Here is a 21,269-nt window from a genome sequence, read left to right as displayed (position 1 = left end):
AGGACGGACAGGATTAGACACAAGTTTTTTAGTGGAACTGCACATGTAGGACGTTTTGGAGACAAGGTGAGGGAGGTGAGATTGAGATGGTATGGACATGTGCAGAGGAGGGACACGGGGTATATCAGTAGGAGAATGCTGAGGATGGAACCGCCAGGAAGGAGGAAAGAGAAAGGCCAAGGAGGAGGTTTATGGATGTGTTGAGGGAAGACATGCAGGTAGTTGGTGTAAGAGAGGCAGATGAAGAGGACAGGGTGGTATGGAGATGGATGATCCGCTGTGGCGACCGCTAATGGGAGCAGCCGAAAGAAGAAGAAGAAGCAGTTTATATTAAAGTGCTCATTTTAATTTCTACATATTTTAATTTCATGGTGGACACTCCACATATAAACTTTTTATTTGACAGGGAAATTAATAATTTTTCCTGTTGGTTTTTGTTGTCAATTATTACACTATTTATGTGCTGACAAAAAAAAAAGTTGAACAAGAACCATATGTGGTTCTTCCCCAAACCCCAAAGCTTGAAACACACAGTTGTGTAGAATGTCTTCTTTGTGCACAAGGTGAGCTCCATGAAGATATGATTTCCATGGTTTGGAGTAGAAGATCTTGAGTGGCCTGCTTAAGAGCACTGACCTCAACCATAATTAAAAACTTCGGGATGCATTTTAATATTGACTGCATCCCAGGCCTTCTCAACTACAGCAGAACCTGCTTTTGCTAATCTTCTTATGGCTGAATGCACACACTATCTATATTACACACGTTATGTATCAGGAAACAGGGACTAAATGTTGAATGGGATGTTAAAAAAGCACACTGTACAAATCTTTTGGTCAGGTGTCCACATATATTTATTTAATATAGATAGATAGATAGATAGATAGATAGATAGATAGATAGATAGATAGATAGATAGATAGATAGATAGATAGATAGATAGATAGATAGATAGATAGATTAGACTAAATTGTTTTTTACCTATGCAGATATGTTAAAAACTATGCATTCGATACAAATGCCAACTTGTATCCGATACACACTTTTTAAAATTGATGCATCACATCGTTAGCATCATTTTATGGCAATGCACCAATGCGAATCAGTGAATCTTATCATTCCTAATATATTTTAGTATTGCCAAGGATTATTAGAAATATTTTTTTTTGCCTGAATAAATTAATATATGAGTACAGCGGGTTGCTAGTGATTCACCATAGCGAGCTAAGATAGCTGACCAGAATTCACCACACTGGAATAATTGAGCTTGGCTGAGGTTTTGTGGTTTTTGCTTGATGTCTTTGAACCTCACCCACATATTAGCCATTTTTACCACATCTGCTAAGGTTAGTGTTGAACAAACAGGACATGAATTCATTCCACTTCTTCAGTTAAAGTACTTTAGAAGGCAAATGCAAGCGCTGCACATCATTGGCAATGACCTTGGCAGTGCAAGGCCATAAAATCCATCCAAGGTCAGGCTCATCAAACGCATCCCTGCTGGAGCTTCCCTCGTTACAGACAAGTGGAGTGAAATTTATGCACATTTTAAAGGAAAAGGGGTTTAAAAAGTCCACTACTGTCTATGCACTTAGCTTATCTGCTGGATGGTAAATTTGGGTAAAAGATAAGAGAGGCCTTCCTCTGACCTTAAACCACCCCTCATTCCCCCTGCTGCGCCACACTCCTAATTGGAAGCATGGGCCCCTCGGTATCACGTATTAAGAAATCACTTGTGAATTATGAGCGTTTGTGAGCTCACACCTGCAACTGTGGCTGAGATATCCTGTTTGGAAATGGACGCTGGCCTCGCCAACGGCCCCCCATGACACCCCTTCCACTGTGTCCAACCCCCTCAGCTTGAACAGGAAGTGTGGACAGGAAGCAGCTGTCCCCAACATCCGCCTTTGGCTTCTCAGGTGCATCCTGGGTACTTGAAGCCCACAACAGATACACAAATGTATATATCTGAATCTTTTTATGAGACTCAGCATGTAATAGATGCTGATGATATTTTTGGTCTGGATAAAAGAGCTGCTTTTGACACACAAAAACCTCAACTCTGAGAAAAAACTCATGAATTCTCACTGGATTTAATCATCAATCCATATTTCTACAAAAACTCCTATTATGTAACAGCAGGGTCATATACAGACAACACTAAGATTATTTTGCATATTTATTTCAATTACTAACACATTTAGTGATACTAACGAAACGTATTTGTTCCAAATTAAGGGCCTGAAAGAACGCAATCAAAAACAATGAATAAGGTAAGAAAATCGCAGCCTATAGTAGAAAAATGAGTTGCATATCTATGGTGTATGTCTATGGTAGCTGACTCTACACATTACTGGAATATTTGGGGCTCCTTGACTTTGGTGGTGCAGTGCTGTTCTAGGTCAGGTTGTTGTCTCTGTGATCGTTATGAATTTTTGTGTGTGATATTAAAGTAAATTAAGTTGTAGTGTGAGCTGGTTTTGCAATATGAGCACATTCTTCACCATTAGCAGCACAGCATTTTGTATCTGAGTTGTATTAAATGAAGAAAAATGAGACTTGTATAGAACCAAGGGTTCCATTTAGTACCCTTAGTCATTTGTCCTTCTGAGGTCTGAGGAAATGATGCTGTCTAATGTGTGACTTCAGGATTTCATTACCACCTTACAGGAACTAACACATGATTCCTACCTGAGAGATTTAACCTAAAAGGCAGGGTTTCTCAGCAGAGCTACCAGGAAACAAACAAACAAGCAAGCAAACAAACAAACAAACAAACCAAAACATAATTACTTAATAACTTACATAATAACTTTTAAAAACACTGCGGGGACCAGACTTTTTGCAAATAAACATTAAATTCAGATTAGCGTGTGTTTAATTTTATTTCAAAAAGGTTTTATTTAGTGTTTTATTAAATGTCATATATATATATACAGTACAGAACAAAAATTTGGACACACCTTCTCATTCAAAGAGTTTTCTTTATTTTCATGACTATGAAAATTGTAGATTCACACTGAAGGCATTGAAGCTCATTCTCTTGATAAGCTTCAAGAGGTAGTCACCTGAAATGGTCTTCCAACAGTCTTGAAGGAGTTCCCCGAGAGATGCTTGGCACTTGTTGGCCCTTTTGCCTTCACTCTGCGGTCCAGCTCACCCCTAAACCATCTCGATTGGGTTCAGGTCCGTGACTGTGGAGGCCAGGTCATCTGGCAGCACCCCATCACTCTCCTTCTTGGTCAAATAGCCCTTGATGCCTTCAGTGTGACTCTACAATTTTCATAGTCATGAAAATAAAGAAAACTCTTTGAATGAGAAGGTGTGTCCAAACTTTTGGTCTGTACTGTATATATATATATATATATATATATATATATATATATATATATATATATATATATATATATATATATATATGTATATAATCCTGTCCTCCTAGAAATCTGTCCTTTTTATTTTTAGAATGTAATGTAATATAACTTAATTTTTGTAGGTATAAAACGAAATTATTAAAATAATTAATATAAACAAAGTTAATATTGTAAAAAATTGCAACATGAGTTTTGTAGCAGTGCCTGATGCATCATTTTAAGTGAAAATAGAGCTCCAAAATAACCAGCTTCCACATTCACACATGCAGGCAAATAAGAGTCAGCACTCTTGCTTCTGTAGCAGTTTTTGGAGATCGGAGGAAACTGGGAAACCCAGAAACAAATCCATGACAACTTTACCTGAGAGTTCGATACAACAAACATTATAAAGCGTTGGTGTTATTTGAGCTTCACACTCACACAGAAAAGATTGTTCATTTTAGACTGTAGAAGTGTGACTGTGACTGCTGATTATCCAGCTCTCTAAATTTGATTTATTTGGCAGTTCTTGTGCATTGTCCACATATTAAAGGGCATTATTGTTGGCAAATGCAAACTAGAACCATTGACACATTTGTTGTAAACATGCCTAAATATCTTGCTGTGAACAAGAGTGAGAATTTCCGTTTGGAAAACTGGGAAAACCCCCTCTTCATGATACATCTTGGAGCTACAGGACATATCTGTGTGATACCTTTGAGGTATGAAACATGAAACTTATATATTCTAATATAATAATGAGGCTGAGAAACACAGTGTAGCATTGTATCACTCTATTTAACATCAAACAATATGCTATGCACAAGTTTCATAGCAGAATGCTCATTTTACATTATAGAAGATTTTACCATATACTTTATCGATTATACTATTTTCCTTTCGATTGTCTACTCTAAGCCTGGTATTAGGACTTAGTACTCATATAGAGAATATATTCCCGAATTAGCAACTGAAGCCTTCTGATGTGTTTCTCTAATAACCGACAAGCGATGATGCACGTGCACACACACTTGTCTGTGCTGGCATGCTGCAGTGTTTGTCACTTTCCCTACAAAATAGACTGATCTTATTGCTCTAAACAATTAGCCTTTCTGATCCCTATCGCAAAACACTCACAATAGTGTTTACACGGACCGCAGGAAGCGTGTCCATGGAGACTTTTTACTGTGTGTGTGTGTGTGTGTTTGAGAGAGAGAGAGTGTGTGTGTGTTTGAAAGAAAGTATATGGACATTCTATTTTAAATATTTATTTTAAAAATAGAACTAAATTTCAATTACACAGATGATTTGAGATACTCCTTATTCAATATTCAATTTCAGTGATGTTTTACCTCAACTGTTTTCTTTTTCAGAGTATGTACACATGATTGTAGATCCTTGTGTTGTCCAGGTTCTCCTAATGGTTCTTTGAAAAGGTTTCTGCATTCCTATGATGTGCTACTTGGATTTACAATGTAATATCTAAAAAGCCAGTTTTCAAACACAGATATGTCCTGTGGCTCCAAGATGCATCATAAAGAGGGGTTTTCCCAGTATTCCTGCTGAAAAATCTCACACTTACTCATGTCCAGGAATCTAGGCAAAAAAAAAAAAGTGCATTCTCAAAACTATTTGTACAAACAGCACAACACATTGTATTTCTTACAAAGGTTAATGAACATCGCATTGCCTTCAGAATGAGAAGTTTTTTTGTTTAGTCATTTGGATTACTGAAAATGCCCAAAGTTGAATTTCTACTGAATGGCATCTATCAATTTCAACAGCTCAATTTCAACACTTTTACTCTACTGTAATAGTGTCTGTTTGTTTTCTGGTTGTTCATCTATTTTCAGAAATTATAATTCTGTGTTTTGCTCTCTTGCCAATTTAAGGTTCATGAGATTGACCTTTGACCTGTTTTAGAGACCTTGTTGATTATTGGTTGATCTGATGCCGTACACTCACCTTCATTAGTGAAATTCAAAGTTCATCTGCCCAATTAATCAAGTCACATTTTCAAAAAGTGAATAGAAAATTTTGATGATAGATGACAACAACTGGTTTAACCATTTTGCATTCGATGACTTGTGCAATGAACTGATGCCTAAATGTTTTGGAGGTTAAGACTATTCAGGTGAGAACCAGAATAATATATTTAGATCAACATGACATAAAAAATTGATAATGTAGAAAACAGCGGACAAGTGTACACAATCAATTAAATTAATGTACCAAAGCATTCGCAATTTGATCGCAGCAATGAGAACTGCTTTTATGATGTGCACAAGTGACTAAATAATTTGGAGGACAAACAAGTAGTTTTGGGAATTTAATTTCTGTTCTGAGAATCGCTCCAAGCAAGTAAAAAATACTGTAAAACTAATGTGTAATTTTTTGGCAGTAAACTGCCAAACTACAGTGAATACTATAAAAAACCTTAATGATATTTTTTCGGGCCACTAGGAGACCTTCCAAATGGCAGTAAAGAAAGAAAAAGAAAGAAAGAAAGAAAGAAAGAAAGAAAGATAGATAGATAGATAGATAGATAGATAGATAGATAGATAGATAGATAGATAGATAGATAGATAGATAGATAGATAGATAGACAGACAGACAGACAGACAGACAGACAGACAGACAGACAGTATCTCACAAAAGTACACCCTAAGGTCCACGTGTAAGTGTTCAGACCGTATGCAACAAGTCGGTTTGCATGGCCGTCATTTCAGAAAGTAGCCTCTTCTGAAACTAGCTCATAGAAAAGCCCGCAAACAGTTTTCTGATGACAACTTGTCCAAGACCATGAAAAACTGGAACCATGTCTAATAAGACTGAGATAAATGTCCAGCATGTGTGGTGATGCCCTGGTGAGGAGTACTAAAAGCATTGTGTCTTGCCTACAGGCAAGCATGGTGGTGGCAGCATCATGGTCTCGGTCTGCATGAGTGCTGCTGGTACTGGGGAGCTGAGGTTCTTTGAGGGAAACATGGATTTCAACATGAACTGTGACATTCTGAAGCAGAACATGATTGCCCTTTTTAAAGAAACTGAGCTGCAATGCAGTTTACCATCATGAAAATGACCCCAAACACACCACCAAGATGAAAAATGTCTTGCTGAAGGTGAAAGTTTTGGAGTGGCCAAGTATGTCTCCAGACCTGAACCCTATTAAGCACCTGTGGGGCTTCCTCAAGCGTGTCTAACATCCAGCAGATGTCATTATAGAGGACTGAAAGAGGATCCCAGCAACAACCTGTGCAGCTCTGGTGAATTCCATACCCAGAAGGATTAAGATAGATAACAATTAGATTATGGTAGATAACAATAGTGCTCACACATAATATTGACACTCTGGAACACAGTTTTGACATGTTCACTTAGGATGTACTCACTTTTGTTTGTCTATTTTGACAATAATAGCTATTTCTTGAGTTATTTTTAGAGGACAGTAAATCTATACTGCTTTACAAGCTGCACTACTCTAAAATATATCCAAGTTTCATTTCTATAGTATTGTCCCTTGAAAAGATATACTAAAATAGTTGCTGAAATGTGAGGGGTGTACTCACTTTTGTGTAGTTAGGTAACTCCAATGCAGCTAATGATGCTAATACCAGAGACTAAACACTCATTACTCTTTTTTGTTTTTATTCTGTAATACATTAGGTATAAACTATAATGACATGAATATCACTACATATAAGAGCAATTGAGTTTACCTCTGCTTTATTTGACCTTATTATTAGAATCAGTTTCCTCCAGGTGTTGCTGCAAAGCCCCTTGGGAATTGCATGACTGCACGCATGCAAAGGTCTATTGAAACCCTGCGGGCAGGCTGCTGGTCTGACCTGGGCGTTAGAGAGTCTATTATACTCCTAATGCGGGATATATTTAGAAATAGAGAAATTCACGTCTCGAAGGAATTGCATTTTGAGACGCTCTCACAGGCTTAATTTAGCACGTAGGCAAATCCGCAAGAGAGATGGGGAGCTACTGTGCTGCAGTGTGCACTCAGCTGGAACAACAGGTGCTAAAGACACAGCAGGAGATCAGAAATGAAGGCACTAATATCAAATCTATTTATTGGGAAAAGTTTATAAAGCAGAGGAATGAAACTGAATATAGTTTAGTTGCAGTTTCATAAACTGAAAGAAAAAAAAATTTTTCTTCTGCCCTCTGATCAAGGTGAACTCAGACCCTTCAACATGCTCTTCATGCAAATCATTTTAAATGTAAATGGTTTGATGTAATTTAAGATGAAATGATGATTGAATTGATGAAAAAGATGATTTCTGCCGAGGCTCATGCAAGGACTGGGAAAGAGGCCATGTTAGGTTCATTGATTTATATTAGTAAAACAATTGAAGGCCCTCTTTGAAGATGTTAAAAAATTCCCTTTTATTTAAAAATAATAATAAAATTCACTAAATTAAATCAAGTGTGTGTGTGTGTGTGTGTGTGTGTGTGTGTGTGTGTGTGTGCTCATGTGTGCGTGCGTGCGTGTGTGTGTGTGTGTGCTTGCAGCCATCTTTGGTGTTTCTCACTTGTGATGTAAAGCCAACTTCCTTCTAGCTGTGATCCAAGAATCTCTAGAGTCCAGAACTGACCAGGGAGACCAGGGATTGTGTGTGTGTGTGTTTGTGTGTGCGTGTGTGTGTGTGTGTGTGTGAGAGGGGTATATGCGGGTGGGGGGGCATGTTTCCTTATCTAAGGTCCGCAGGCGGTTTTTGAGTCTCTTATCAGCACTCACCATATTGTCTGAGTACATCCTCCTGTCCAGCAGAGAGCGGAAAACTGTTCCCTCTCTCCCTCCCTTTTTTCTCTCTCTCTCTCGTCTGTCTGTCTGTCTCTCTCTCTCTCTCTCTCTCTCTCTCTCTCTCTCTCCCATCACTCTCACTGTCTCTCTCTCCCATTTCCCAAGTCCAATACATTCCCATCTAATTTGGAAGCCAACTGGAGCACCTTGTTGGCTGTGGGATTAGAAGGTAAAGGAAAGAAAGAGAAAGGAAAGAGTAAGAAACAGACACATTTGAGAGAACAGTGACCGGAAGATAAATCCATCACCTGCATTTACACAATAGGTTCTCATTGACACAACCAGTAGAACCAATTTCGTGTTTCCATTCTATTTGTGATGGTTAGTGTCGCTGATGTAAGACCAGTCCTTCATATTGATATTTACGCATTTCTGCTTTGAGGACAGAAGGAGCATATGAAAACTGAATAAAAAGAGAGAGAGAGAGAGAGAGAGAGAGAGAGAGAGAGAGAGAGAGAGAGAGAGAGAAGGCAAGTTTGTGTGTGTGTGTGTGTGTGTGTGTGTGTGTGTGTGTGTGTGAGAGAGAGAGAGAGAGAGAGAGAGAGAGAGAGAGAGAGGGAGAAAGAGAAAGTTACTGAGTAGGGAATGAAAGGCGTGATGGAATAGGACGTCGTGTTTGTCACCCAGAAGACAGGCACTCGAAGACATGAGGACACACACCAGTAGTGGAGACTCTAACATGAGCGTGTGTAAAGGTGTGATCAGCATTCTATCCACAAATATGGTAAGTACCTTAAGGAAGTTCTCAATAAGGCTATTAAGGAAGTTGACTTTATCGACAGCGCTCTGTTGTTAGACGGCTGCAAAACTGAACCATTTTCTTTCTTAATAAATAACTTCGGTTGATATTTCCATGTGACAAACTAAATTCTGACCACTTTTATCAACTATGTACAGGCTGAGTGGTCAGTTTATTAGGGATTAACACATTGTTCAAGCGAATGCGGCTCTGTAGACGTTTTAAAAATCCAGCTCAGAACACACTTTGCCACTATGTAGCTTAATAAGGATATTATTATACTGTTAGCTTCATAAGATAAAAACTTATAATACAATGGTAACAACTTATTCTCCCGAATTTTTTTATTTTGTTTAATAGACTTACTGTTATATTATAATAAATATAAATAGACATTCTATTATAATAATAAACATTTTATATTATAATAATAATAATAATAATAACAAATACATGCATCTTTAATACTATAACCTTCAGTTCTAATAATACTAATGATTAAAAATAATAACTTTACTAATTAGAAACAATTACTTCAGCTCTGTCGATATATAAATCCAGACACCAGTTTCAATTTTTATTTCACTATTAACAGACTTTCAGTAATAAATATGTATTAAGTGTCAGATGATTATAAAATGATAACATTATATAAATCATGAGAATATTTTATTATTATTTCCACATCATATTATTAATCTTAAAATATATTGTATTGTAGTATTCATACTGAAAATAGTGTTGAAATATAAAGAATTCGGATCAAATTAAACATGAACACCAGCAGAGACTGCATACCTCAATAAATATGAATATTAAATATATAATAATCAATTCACACAGTATTTCAAGAGATGTTATTATGTGCAAGAGTTAATATCAATTTAAAAGTTGATCATGACCATGTGCTTAACATTGACTTTCCACATCTTTACAGTATTATGCATCACTAAAACCCCAGAGTATTGAATAGGAATATGTTTATAAGTTTAAGTAGAAAAAGGAAACACACTCGTTGAATGGAAGCAGGCATCTGAGAAAAAGGACGAGGGAGAGAAAAAAGGGGAAGGATCTAGATTGCAAAAGCAAATCATGAATCATTCAATGGCGGGTAAAATGTATCTGTCACCAGTCCATATTTATTCTGGCTGAAACAGATGTCATCAGTGGTTTATTGTTTTATTTTACATTGGTGACAAAAAACGACTGAATCAGTAATTGTAGTTGAACTGAGCAGACAAGACACTAACAGGTAGAAATGACAATCTTGAATTCATTGTATCTATTTGGACTGTAGTAATAACCATAGCAATGCCTGTGTAAGAGCAACTTATTTATTTTTATTAATTAATAAATGATATTTTATATGTGTATTTCTAGACATGTGTAGCTTATCACAGGGGAGTTAAATGTTGTTAATTGTTAAATTATATTTTTTAGTTTAATAAAATACACAAACATATGCATAGTTAATCTGATACAACTGCATTCGCATGAAAAAAAAATACTTCCATGTGACTAAAAATATCATTCACTTGTATTATAAATATCACAATAGAAGTAGATTGTGATCATAAACCTGGCTCTATATACAGGCCATGGAGGCCAATAAAATCTCACATTTCTTCAACTTCTGATGATGTTTTGCATTTGTTTAGACCCCCTGAATGCCGTTTGAACTGAATGAACTGAAAATAAAACAAAATGCACCCTGTCGAGACTGACGACATGGGATTTGCAGACTAAACATTGCGGATTCCCTGACTGAGGCGTCTGAAAGAAGAATAAGCCAAGCTTCTGAGCAATGTCATCAGTATGCACTGATTCACACAAGCCAAGACGAAGAGACGTTTTACGCTTTAGTGTCTGTGACGGCAAAGAACACACCTGAGGCACAGAGTTAGAGCTTCTGTAGCTAGAAAGAGACAGAGAGAAGAAAACCATGATGGAGAAGTTGGAGCCCACGGTATCCCCCTCCCCTGCTCTGTCAATGACGGACCCCTTAACTCCTCCGAACACTCACTCTCCATGCACCAGCAGCCCTGCAGCGAACGAAGCTAATGGTACAGAGAGTGGTGCAAGCACAAACCCAAGTAGTCCTGCTACATCGGGAGCCAATGTAGAGGAAAAATCGACAGCAGCAGAGAATGCTACCTCACCATCAAACCCAAGCGTCCCTCCTATTTCCAGTTCCACGTCCACAGTCGTCCTCTCCTCTCCTCCCTCATCATCCCCTGCTCCTCTTCCCCCTAACATCCCTGTGATCAGTCTGGCTCACAGTAAACCCCCTCTGCCCCCAATTCCCATGCTTGGGCCTCAGCTAACCGCCCTCCACCCCATACCCACAGTGCCACACGGACCTGGGGAGATTCGACTGGCACAGCTAGCTGCCCTGTCCGGAAGTCCAACAGCCACAGCGCCACCACCTAGAGCTCTACTGCCTCACCAATACCTGCCTGGACACTCATTACTCAACAGGTAAGAACGGACAGTGCTATAATTTCACATTACTGAGTACTTATTATATACTATTATCTATATTATAATTGTAGATTTTATATGTATATATATATATATATATATATATATATATATATATATATATATATATATATATATATATGCAGTCAGTCAACTAGGACTAAAATTGACTCTTCTTTAGTGAAAGGAAGCATAAAGCTGTCACGTCTTGCACTGTGCATGCTATAAATCATCACACACTGCTCTCAGACCACATGCTAAGCAATCTCACGATCGATGCTTCCTCATGTTGTTTGACACAACTGGTAAAAAAGAATGTTGTCCAGTTAAACCAATAACATGATGAAAAATGATTTTGGGTAACTCAGCCCTGTTTGGAATTTTAAAACATTCAGCTTTATATGGCTTCGCAGTAATGCACATTATTAGTAATTATACAGTATGTATTATTAATTGTGATTGCCCTGATCTATGCTCGGTGAAAGTTTTGGGATCGAATGCATAAATAAACAGTAGAGTAAAAGCAAATCTTTATATTTAATCTCAAGGTTGATGATTGTCTTATAACCTCAATTTTTACTTGTTCTTTCACTTGGCTTATTATATGTACTATCAAAGACAATCATTATCAGAATCACAATCACAATCATTGGCTTCATTGGCCATGTATGCCTGAGCATACAAGTGATTTGTTTTAGAACAAACTGACAGCACATTTAACATACAGGCACTGCAAAGTCCTGAACTGAACATAAAAAAAATACAAGCAGGCTTGCATATAACACAACTAGATGACTATGCATAAACTTTTTTTTTTTAATACACATTGGCCTTTGAAAGCAAGTGCAATGATTGTCCATGTAGTCAATTGTCCAAAAATATATATACAAAGTAGAAGTAATGTAGTAATTAAAAGTCCAGTATACTAGTTTGGGGTTATGGAAGGGTGTTTGGTATCTTTGTGAATGCCAAAAAAAAAGCTATAATTCTCTAATTAAAATCTAAAAACTTTCCAATTAAATGCTATCTTTAATCAGTAACAATTTCCATTTCTCCATGTGTATTTTGTTTATTTGTATGTGAAGGAGAAATGCTTGAGCAGGAGTGTTGGTACATTTGGTTACACACAATCATTTTTACATTCAATGTAGTCATATTATGCTAGTTTTTAATAAAATGTTTAATAAATCTGGACCTAAGAGGCATTTTGTACAGTTACATAGAGTTATAGAATAGAATATAGCAAAATACACTACAATACAATAGAATACAATACAATACACTACAATACAATGGAATACAATACAATACAATATAATACAATACAATTGTGTATCATGTGAGTACAATAGAATGAGGTATTACATTGTTATAAGATTATGTAATAAGTATGTAATAGAAATAATGGAAAGCTGTACATAAAGGAAGAAATGTGCAATATGCAATTGCATATTTGAGTTGTAAGCGGTCTTTAGGTTATCAATCACATTTTACAAAAACAGGCTTCATAGAAGTTTTGCAGAAACTTATTTGTTTCTAGTACAAAAAAAATGAATTTGACACAATAATGGATTTTAGAATTTGTTCTATTTCTGCTTGTGAAAAATAACCATCATATAAACACGTGTGAAATGTTTATTGCTAGTAACCTCCAACTTAAGTTAAAACAGTCAAAGGCATGATATTAGCTTGAAGCATTTTTATATACATATAGCAATATTATATTAGATTAGCATTCCAGTGGTGTTGTCATAACTCATTGTAAAATAAAAACATTTGAATATTGAGATTGTGGTGTATTATTCTAAACGAAAGGGAAAAACTAGCATTATTAAATTTTTTTTGTCCTAATTTGTCTCTCATCTGTGATTATCGGTGCATTTGGAAATTTGGAAGGATTTCTTTAATCATTTAGCACATACAATTCAATAGAGGAAAAAGAAACAGGAATTTGAAGCCTTCTGTTCGCCTGCTGTGATCAAGTTCAGTCTAAATTGACTTCATTAAAAAAAATATTGACAAGCCGATAAACTCGGCTGGAACAGATTGCTGCTAATCCAAAGGTAGCTGTTTGTAGAGGTGCCGAATTGACTATTTTAGCATTCAAAATTATATTCTCTAGATCTTTGTGGTTCAATGTTTTCAGGAACTAAAGAGAGAAAGAAAGAAAGAGAGAAAGAAAAAATAAACAGAGGCCGATTACTACAACAGCAACCCATGACTTATTGCACAAGTCCTCTGTCTGCCTTCTTTTTCTGTGGCATGCTAACAACTTCTTTCTACTGCTGTCATGCAAAGAGTATAATTCGATTATACAATTTCTATATTGTGCAAGAGAAGCATGGACCATCGTGCAAAGGTTCCTGTTTTTCAGCTGGATCTCCTTGGACTTTATGCACAACAGCGTCGTGTTAATACAGAATAATGCACAATAACAAAACACCCCCATGCCTTATCCAGATTCATTTGAGCTGACAGGGAGGTAATAATACCTCAAAAAACTTTACAACCGTGGTGAACAGACAAGCATCACAAAACTTGACTGCGGCATGACATTAACTGTGTGTAAAAAAAAATTATGCTAGCAAATATTTCTCTATACACAATACGATTATTGCAGGAAGCAAAAGTTATATTATTTGCCTGTCAAAGGTTTGGAAATACAGTCTTTTCTGTTTTTTAGGGACATGTATGTTCCTTCTGTTTATATGTAACAAACTAAAATATGAAATAATGTGAAGATTTTCTTTGACCAAAAAATAAATAAATGAACAGATCTTACCGTTTATTTGAAAAATCCTCCCTTAGCATGAATAACAGCACACGCCTGGCATCCAGGTAGTTTGTTTCTACAAATAGTCAGCGAAATAGTCATGCCTCTTGAAAACCAAAGGTGATCTTAACTAGTTGGAGATTTCTTCCTGACCTTGCAGTTCAGTTCATCCCAGAGAAGTTCAATAGGATTTAGGTGCAGTGACTAGCAAGCCTTTCTATAATAGATAACATTTTTTGCTTTCTACATAACGTTTACAGAACTTGGATGTATGCTGCGGGTCGTTGTCTTGTTGTATGGTGAACTTGGTTCCAGTTAGCCACAGTCCAGAGGGAATTGTATGGTGCTGAAGTATGGAATGGTAGCCATGTTGGTTCAGTATTCCTTTCACCCAGATTAAGTCTCCAACCTTCCTGCTCCAAAACAACCCCAAACCATCTTCTCTTCTCTTCTCTTCTCAATCTTAATTTCTTCTGTTGTCCATCTACAGAACTTTCTTCCAGTAATTCACTGTCCAATTCTTGTGTGGTTTTGCTTTTTATGTAGTTTGTTGCATATAAACAAAAGGACCATGCATGTGTCTCAAAAAAAAACTTTTTATAGGCACTACAGCTACTACTGAGTTAACACTTACAAGCAAAGTGTTTCCAATGATAAAGGAGCATTACAATTCAAAACTGCTTATTCATTTCAATTTTTTTTGAGAGTGGGTGAATGCATTTATTAAAAACTCTAATGAGAATACTTTATTAGTGGAAAGTTGAACCTCTATGTTTTAATGCAAAAGATATGTTATACATAAAATATGTCTTGAATGTCTTAAGACATTTTTGTAGACTCGCAAGTTTAGACAACGAAGCAGCCCTAACCTATGCATATATGATGTGTGTATGCTCGGTGACTGAACGGTCAAAATTAGGTCAAGTTCCTTAAAATCCTTCAAAGAAAAGCAGATATGTAGAAAACGTTCTAATTTAACAAGCAGCCTGAGTTACGAAAAACCTGTTGCACGTTCTCTTGTCTGGAACAGCTAAAGATCCACATCGACTCCCTCAGTCACCCACTGTACAGATGTAATGAAGTCAGGTCTTGACTGGTCACATCGTTTCAATCTAAACACAGGAACTCACACAGGAACTAATCAAACTCTAGATAATTGCTTTGTATGGATTTTTTTTTCTTACCTTCTTCGAAACAGCGGCTAAACTGTGCAGTTTGCACAGAAGATTCCAAAAGTACAAATGGTCCCAATTATAAAACTGTTTAAATTTGGTTGGTGTTCTATTATTTTTTTGTGCCTTTTAATTGCTGATTCACTCTATTTTATTTTGTTTTGTCTTTTGTAGCTCTTTCCTAAGTCCCTCCAATAGTTTTGGTTTCTTCACCAACAACCGTGTAAAGAGAAGACCATCATCCCACTTTGAATTGGATCTCACTGATTGTAAGTTAAAACATTCCCCTTGCTTCTCAAGTCCCATGAAGCATACCCAAGATTACACAACACCCACTATGTCAATCGATCTTGTTTTTTCATACATACACTATACGTACAAAAGTATCAGGAAACCTGACTTTTCCAGCCAAACTGTTACCACAAAGTTGGAGGTACACAATTGTATAGGAAAGGTCTTTGGATGTGCTAGATTTAATTTATTTCGATCACTGCACTAAAAGGCCCAAACCTGTTTTAATATCACAGTGGCTACATGCACAATGTAAGCGCTAAGAAAATATACATGGTTTACATGGGTTAAAGTGGAGGACACCTTTAGGATGAACTGGAGCACTGACTGCCCAAGAGGCATTTTTAGATTCATTTCTGTTTGTTTATTTATTTATTTTATTGCAATTATAATCTATTGCATTATAAGTTTAATTTGATTCCATTAACTTTTCTTTTATTATTATTTTATACATTTCTTTTATTTATCTCTTATTTATTAATCCTTTTTTTTTTTTTATCCCATTTGCTGTTCTGCACCAGTCATGATTGGGAATGTGAAAAATAAAATTTAAATTTAAATTGGGATTCTGTAAGTTGCTAAATGGGTTTCTGCCAAAAGCCATACATATATGTAATATAAACAAATTTAAGGCTGATTAAGACTTATGGATTAAGACTGAGAGTTACAGTAGGTTAAACAGTGAAAAACAGTTTTTTGCCCTGTCCATTGCTGATGCAGTTTCAGCTTAAAACCATTACGTCATTACATGCTAGACATTCAGTTCTTGAAATAGCTTGATGTTTCACTGAATCAGCTCGGTCTTCAGTACGAACACAGTTTCAGTGGAAAATCTGTGTAAAGTAGTTCCATCCACTAATGACATAGCATGTATGCACTGAACGAAGGTCAAAGTATCAAGTGTAAAACTAAAATTGAAGTAATATTTATCAATAGAACTAATAAATGCAATGTAGTAAATCAGGAGTTTAAATTGATGGCAAAATAAGAAAAATGTAGGTTAAACTACAGTATTATTAATTCGAAAAATGAAACTTCTGTTATGTTTTGTTCTTTTTATCCATACTGTACTATACCACTCTACATGACTATACATGATTATATACTGTAGGTCACATGTCTATGGATCATGCATGTGTCATAGCTGTTCCTTTCTTGTTATATGAGATGTGTTTATGTTTCTTTCTCAGGTCCTCCTCAGAAGCTGGCCAGACGTGTTTTCACAAACAGCCGTGAACGCTGGCGTCAACAGAACGTCAACGGCGCTTTCTCAGAACTCCGAAAGCTCATCCCTACACACCCACCAGACAAGAAACTGAGCAAGAACGAGATCCTGCGGCTTGCTATGAAGTACATCAACTTTCTGGTGAAGCTGCTGAATGACCAAGCCAACGACAACAACCTGACTGACAGCGCAGAGGAGGACAAGAGCAAGAAAGACGCAAACGAAATGCTGGGCAATGGAAACAGAGACTGCAGTCGTGTCCTGCACTCAGCGCATCCCTCAGACGGCACATTGTTGTCTCAGGTCACAGCGGCACTACCTGCTGTGCGCCTGGCCTTAGTCGCTTCTCGCCGAACCAGAGACTCCACTGATTCAGTCGTTGCCTTGACTACGTCACCTGGCTCCAGTTGCTATGGTGACACGGACAGTGAAGAGACGTTAGGGTCACAGAATTCGAGTATTGTTAAGAAGAGTGTTAGTGAAGGGATGATGGAAAAAATAAAAGATCAGATACAGGCTGTTATGCCTGCTGGATACCAGCGGTGACATCATGTGTGACATCGCCTGTGATACCATGTTCAAACACTGGAGCACAAACTGACAAAAATAGAACAGCTGGTCAAAAAATGTACTGCTATATATATATATATATATATATTGTGTGTGTGAATGTGTGTGTGTGTGTGTATGTGTATGTGTTGGTATTTCTGGGTGAATTTGTGCTATTATTATAACGATCTTGTTTGAATTTAGATTAGTTGGTTACATCCCTCCATACAAACACTTACAAACAGTGTTAAAATTGAGACGTTTAATATCGTCAATGTTGGATTGTGTGCAGATTAATTATACGCATCTGAGAGGTTATCATGTTTTTAATCTCTCTCACACACACACACACACACACACACACACACACTGTTGTTGTAATATTGTGGCACTTTGAAGCTTTCCATATGGGTTTCCTGTAAGGAAAAATAAACACAGTGTGTATTTGGAGACCTTTGCACTGTTCAGGAACAAATAGGAATTGTGTCTAATATAAAACAAGGAGAATTTATTTTTTGACTGGTATTAATGATAACTGATATAATTTTTTTAATCAGGGAATGTGAAAATGTTTGGAAAGACCTTTTTTGTCTCCAAAAAAATCAAACAACGTTCACATCACCAGATTTAAACAAATCTTTAGTGAAAGATAATAATAAAGGGAATAAATTTACAGCATGTCCAGAGCGACTTACAGGCACTGGGAGTGGCAGCTTGGTGTGGCTGGGATTTGCGCTAACAACCTTAAGATCCAAAATTTGATGCTTTAACACAACGTTACCACTTTCCATAATATGTTTTGCAGTCAACATCATTACTCTTTAACTACATAGGCTAGTTAGTAAAGTGATATTGATACTAGCATTGTTATTTCTATGGTGTGTGATACCATATAATACTGTTTAAAAAAAAAAAAAAAGAAGAAGGGTGAAAGCACCCTTAAAAATTTCACTCTTCTGGCATAATTTCCGGCAGGTTTTATATAATATATAATAAGTGTGATTCATACACTATGTTTAAATGCCAGGGAATTTCCCAGCATTCACAATCTCGGAAGCAAGTCAAAAGGCTAGCTAGGCCTTCACAAGCTCTCATTCCACATTAGCAAATATTATTAGTTTTTATAGTAACAAAAATTTATTATTATTTTTTTTTTTTATAGAGGAAAGAAATTCATGGCAAACGAAACATGGGAGAAATTCCTGGTGTAGCAATTGTTTTTTTCCTTGTATTTCATAGTATACATCAGACTGGTTAAAGCTAAGCATTTTGGCTTCCATAGTTTAAGGAAAGAAGTACAATTGCCAATAAATAATGTTATTTTTTTCTATATTATCAACATTTTGAAAACTTTGATCTCATTCATAAACTGTACCTTGTACAAAGGAATCCGAATATATATATCCATGTGTGTGCTTTGATAAGGGACTAAACTGGCTACTATCGAAAAATATGATAATAATGCTAATATAATTTAAAATAATAATGAACACAGCAATAATTAACACAGCATTGTTAACACAGCAAGAGTGAACGGGTGTACTATGATATAAGATGAGATCAGACCTGTCTCTCAATGCTTGGTTCTTAGGTTCATGGTCCTGAGGCAATTTTGAGGGCTTCATTGACTCATTAGCTAATGTATTTCCACATATTACACGCATACATATATTGTGAACTGCCTGTAGAGATGAAATCAAATTTTTGATATTGTGTTAAAGGTCCTTTTTTAATCAGTAGCTGCCTACTGATTTTTTCTTACTTTCTCCGCTAAAGAAACTTTTAAGAGATGTTCATGTAACACTCAGTAATAATCAGCTGAACCTGTTGCTAGTGTGGAAATTATGTAAAAAATACACGCGGTATATAAATTTAAATAGTGGCTCTAAATAAGCAAAGTGGACAATAAACAATACAGTGTCATAAAATAAGATATTTCCCCAGAGCATATTCGAGAAAAATTAGCAACTCTTTCACTGATACTGCTTGAGGGACTCCATTTTACAGTATAAAAAACATTTGTAAGTAGTTTTTGCTCATATTGAACATATTGTATAATTTATTTGGAATTATATGTCTGTATTATCTGGACATTGTTAGACCAACAGTAATTTGGCTTGATAGCATGACATGTCATCATGGTGACAAAATTTTTTAGCTATTATTATTTGGAAAATATGGCCAAAACTGTCTTTTTGTAATAAATAAGGTTGTACAAATACAATATCTTAGATTGGTGTTATATGACAATGTGGAAGTTTAGATTAACTTCTTACATAATTATTAGATTTTAAGAGTACATAATATAATATAATTATTATACTATCCATAATAATTAATGTTATTCTAGCTGATTATAAATATTGCATCTGTATTTTTATTTTAAAGTTTATTGAAGAATTTAGGTTAACAATTTGCTGGTTTTAGGCCAAAGGTCATAGGTCAGCCAAGATGGCTGATTATATAAAGCTGCATATATGGTAGGTTTTCAATCTTTCAAATTTCTCGGAATTGGAAACTTTTAAACTGAATTTTTTATTCTTACATAGTTTTCTGACTTTACTACTACTATGATTATACAATTTGAAGATTTTAGATTCTTTCAAACAGAAACATTGGAACCAAAATGGAAGCCATTTTGTTGCTCTTTGTTTTCTTTTTAAGATTGGCGTTTCTTCCTGACAGTACTTGCAATCCATGATTGTGGATGAGTTAATTGGATTAAAGATAAACGCTAAAATATGTTTATTAAAGATAAAAAAAAACAGTGTGGCAGATGAAAAGAAGGCAAGCTAGATGTACGGTATATCGATTAGCTGATGATTTCAAGCTCAACAAATTCCAGATCTCGTGCACAAACTCTTCTATTATTTTTACCACAATTAACACTACGATAACTATGATAATCACTTAAATAACTTAGTTGTGACCAATGCTACTGGAAACATCCAGAAATCTCCCACATGCTACTGTACTGTACTGAGCTCTAGCCAACATTTAGCAATAGGAGCTACACACCTCTTTCTCATAGCAAGCAGCAGCATTCTATCATGTTCCACATGTGAGATTTGGGCGTTGAATGACTAGTTGAAATATTTACTGCGATAAATTGCCGAACTTAACAAAACAACAGGGAAAGTACCAAGAAGAGTAGGGTGGAAATCATTAGATGGTGTCCTGGAACCGGACATCGTTTATCCATTACACTGGTGTGGGAATCGGACAGGACTGGAAAAAAAGCATCAGCTTTTTGAGACTATTTTTTTTTTCCACACGACTGCTGGGAGTCATGGCTGTGGTCAGGTACCTTGGGAGGTCAACGAAAGTTGCAGAACTATACTGGTGACTATACGAGCGTTCCTTGCTGCCATTTCTTCTCCTCTATCAGGTGTCCAGGAAACGGTGTTCAGTTGGTGCTGTCTCATCAGCAGCCAGCCCACTTCCTGACCCTGATCATGGGAAGAAGCGTACGGGAAAAAAAAAGAAAAATGAAAATCACCACCAAAGCGGTTTCTCTGACAACACACACCACATCCCACAAGGAAGGGAAACTTGCATAAGTGTGTAACGCAGGCCACAAGAGAGCCACAGCCTCGGTTTCTCATCCTGAGTATCACTTTTTAGATAGGATGTTATCATTTTAGCTCAGTTGTTAGATAAGCAACATGGACACCGTGCACCCCTCCATCTCTGGACCCCGATATGAGAAGCCCTAGAGGGGCTGCAGTGGGGGCGTCAAAGTGGTCTGTACCACAGAGATAAACCTCCCTGCTGGTGCCTTCCGTGCCCTGGAGCAAAGCATTGTGGGCACCACACCCTCGTTGCTGGCACAGCGCTGGGCCACCTGCTATATTTCATCATTCCTGCTGT

The 21,269-nt window shown here is 36.5% G+C and overlaps 1 protein-coding gene across 2 annotated transcripts; it reads left to right on the top strand.

The window, feature by feature from the left end:
* Positions 1–8,694: 8,694 nt before the first annotated feature.
* Positions 8,695–17,849, top strand: lyl1 (LYL1 basic helix-loop-helix family member). 2 transcript variants are annotated; one of them, XM_046854091.1, is made up of 4 exons: positions 8,695–8,893; positions 10,567–11,386; positions 15,509–15,603; positions 16,816–17,849. In XM_046854091.1, exons 2-4 carry the CDS (start codon positions 10,851–10,853, stop codon positions 17,394–17,396), a joined length of 1,212 nt encoding a protein of 403 aa, XP_046710047.1. In that variant the 5' UTR covers positions 8,695–8,893; positions 10,567–10,850; the 3' UTR covers positions 17,397–17,849. The 2 variants fall into 2 exon arrangements, with proteins under 2 accessions (XP_046710047.1, XP_046710056.1); XM_046854100.1 differs by lacking the exon at positions 8,695–8,893 and adding an exon at positions 10,042–10,160.
* The last annotated feature ends 3,420 nt before the right edge of the window (positions 17,850–21,269 follow it).

Source organism: Silurus meridionalis, chromosome 1, assembly GCF_014805685.1.
Source record: "Silurus meridionalis isolate SWU-2019-XX chromosome 1, ASM1480568v1, whole genome shotgun sequence".
In the NCBI taxonomy this organism is placed as follows: Eukaryota; Metazoa; Chordata; class Actinopteri; order Siluriformes; family Siluridae; genus Silurus; species Silurus meridionalis.
This window is presented reverse-complemented; position numbering and strand designations above follow the sequence as displayed.

What these genes read in the sequence shown, in the direction of transcription:
- lyl1 (XM_046854091.1), top strand. Translation starts at nt 10,851, where the DNA reads ATGATGGAGAAGTTGGAGCCCACGGTATCCCCCTCCCCTGCTCTGTCA. An exon ending in GGACACTCATTACTCAACAG is followed by an intron (nt 11,387 to 15,508) that starts GTAAGAACGGAC and finishes TGTCTTTTGTAG; the next exon opens with CTCTTTCCTAAGTCCCTCCA. An exon ending in TGAATTGGATCTCACTGATT is followed by an intron (nt 15,604 to 16,815) that starts GTAAGTTAAAAC and finishes TTTCTTTCTCAG; the next exon opens with GTCCTCCTCAGAAGCTGGCC.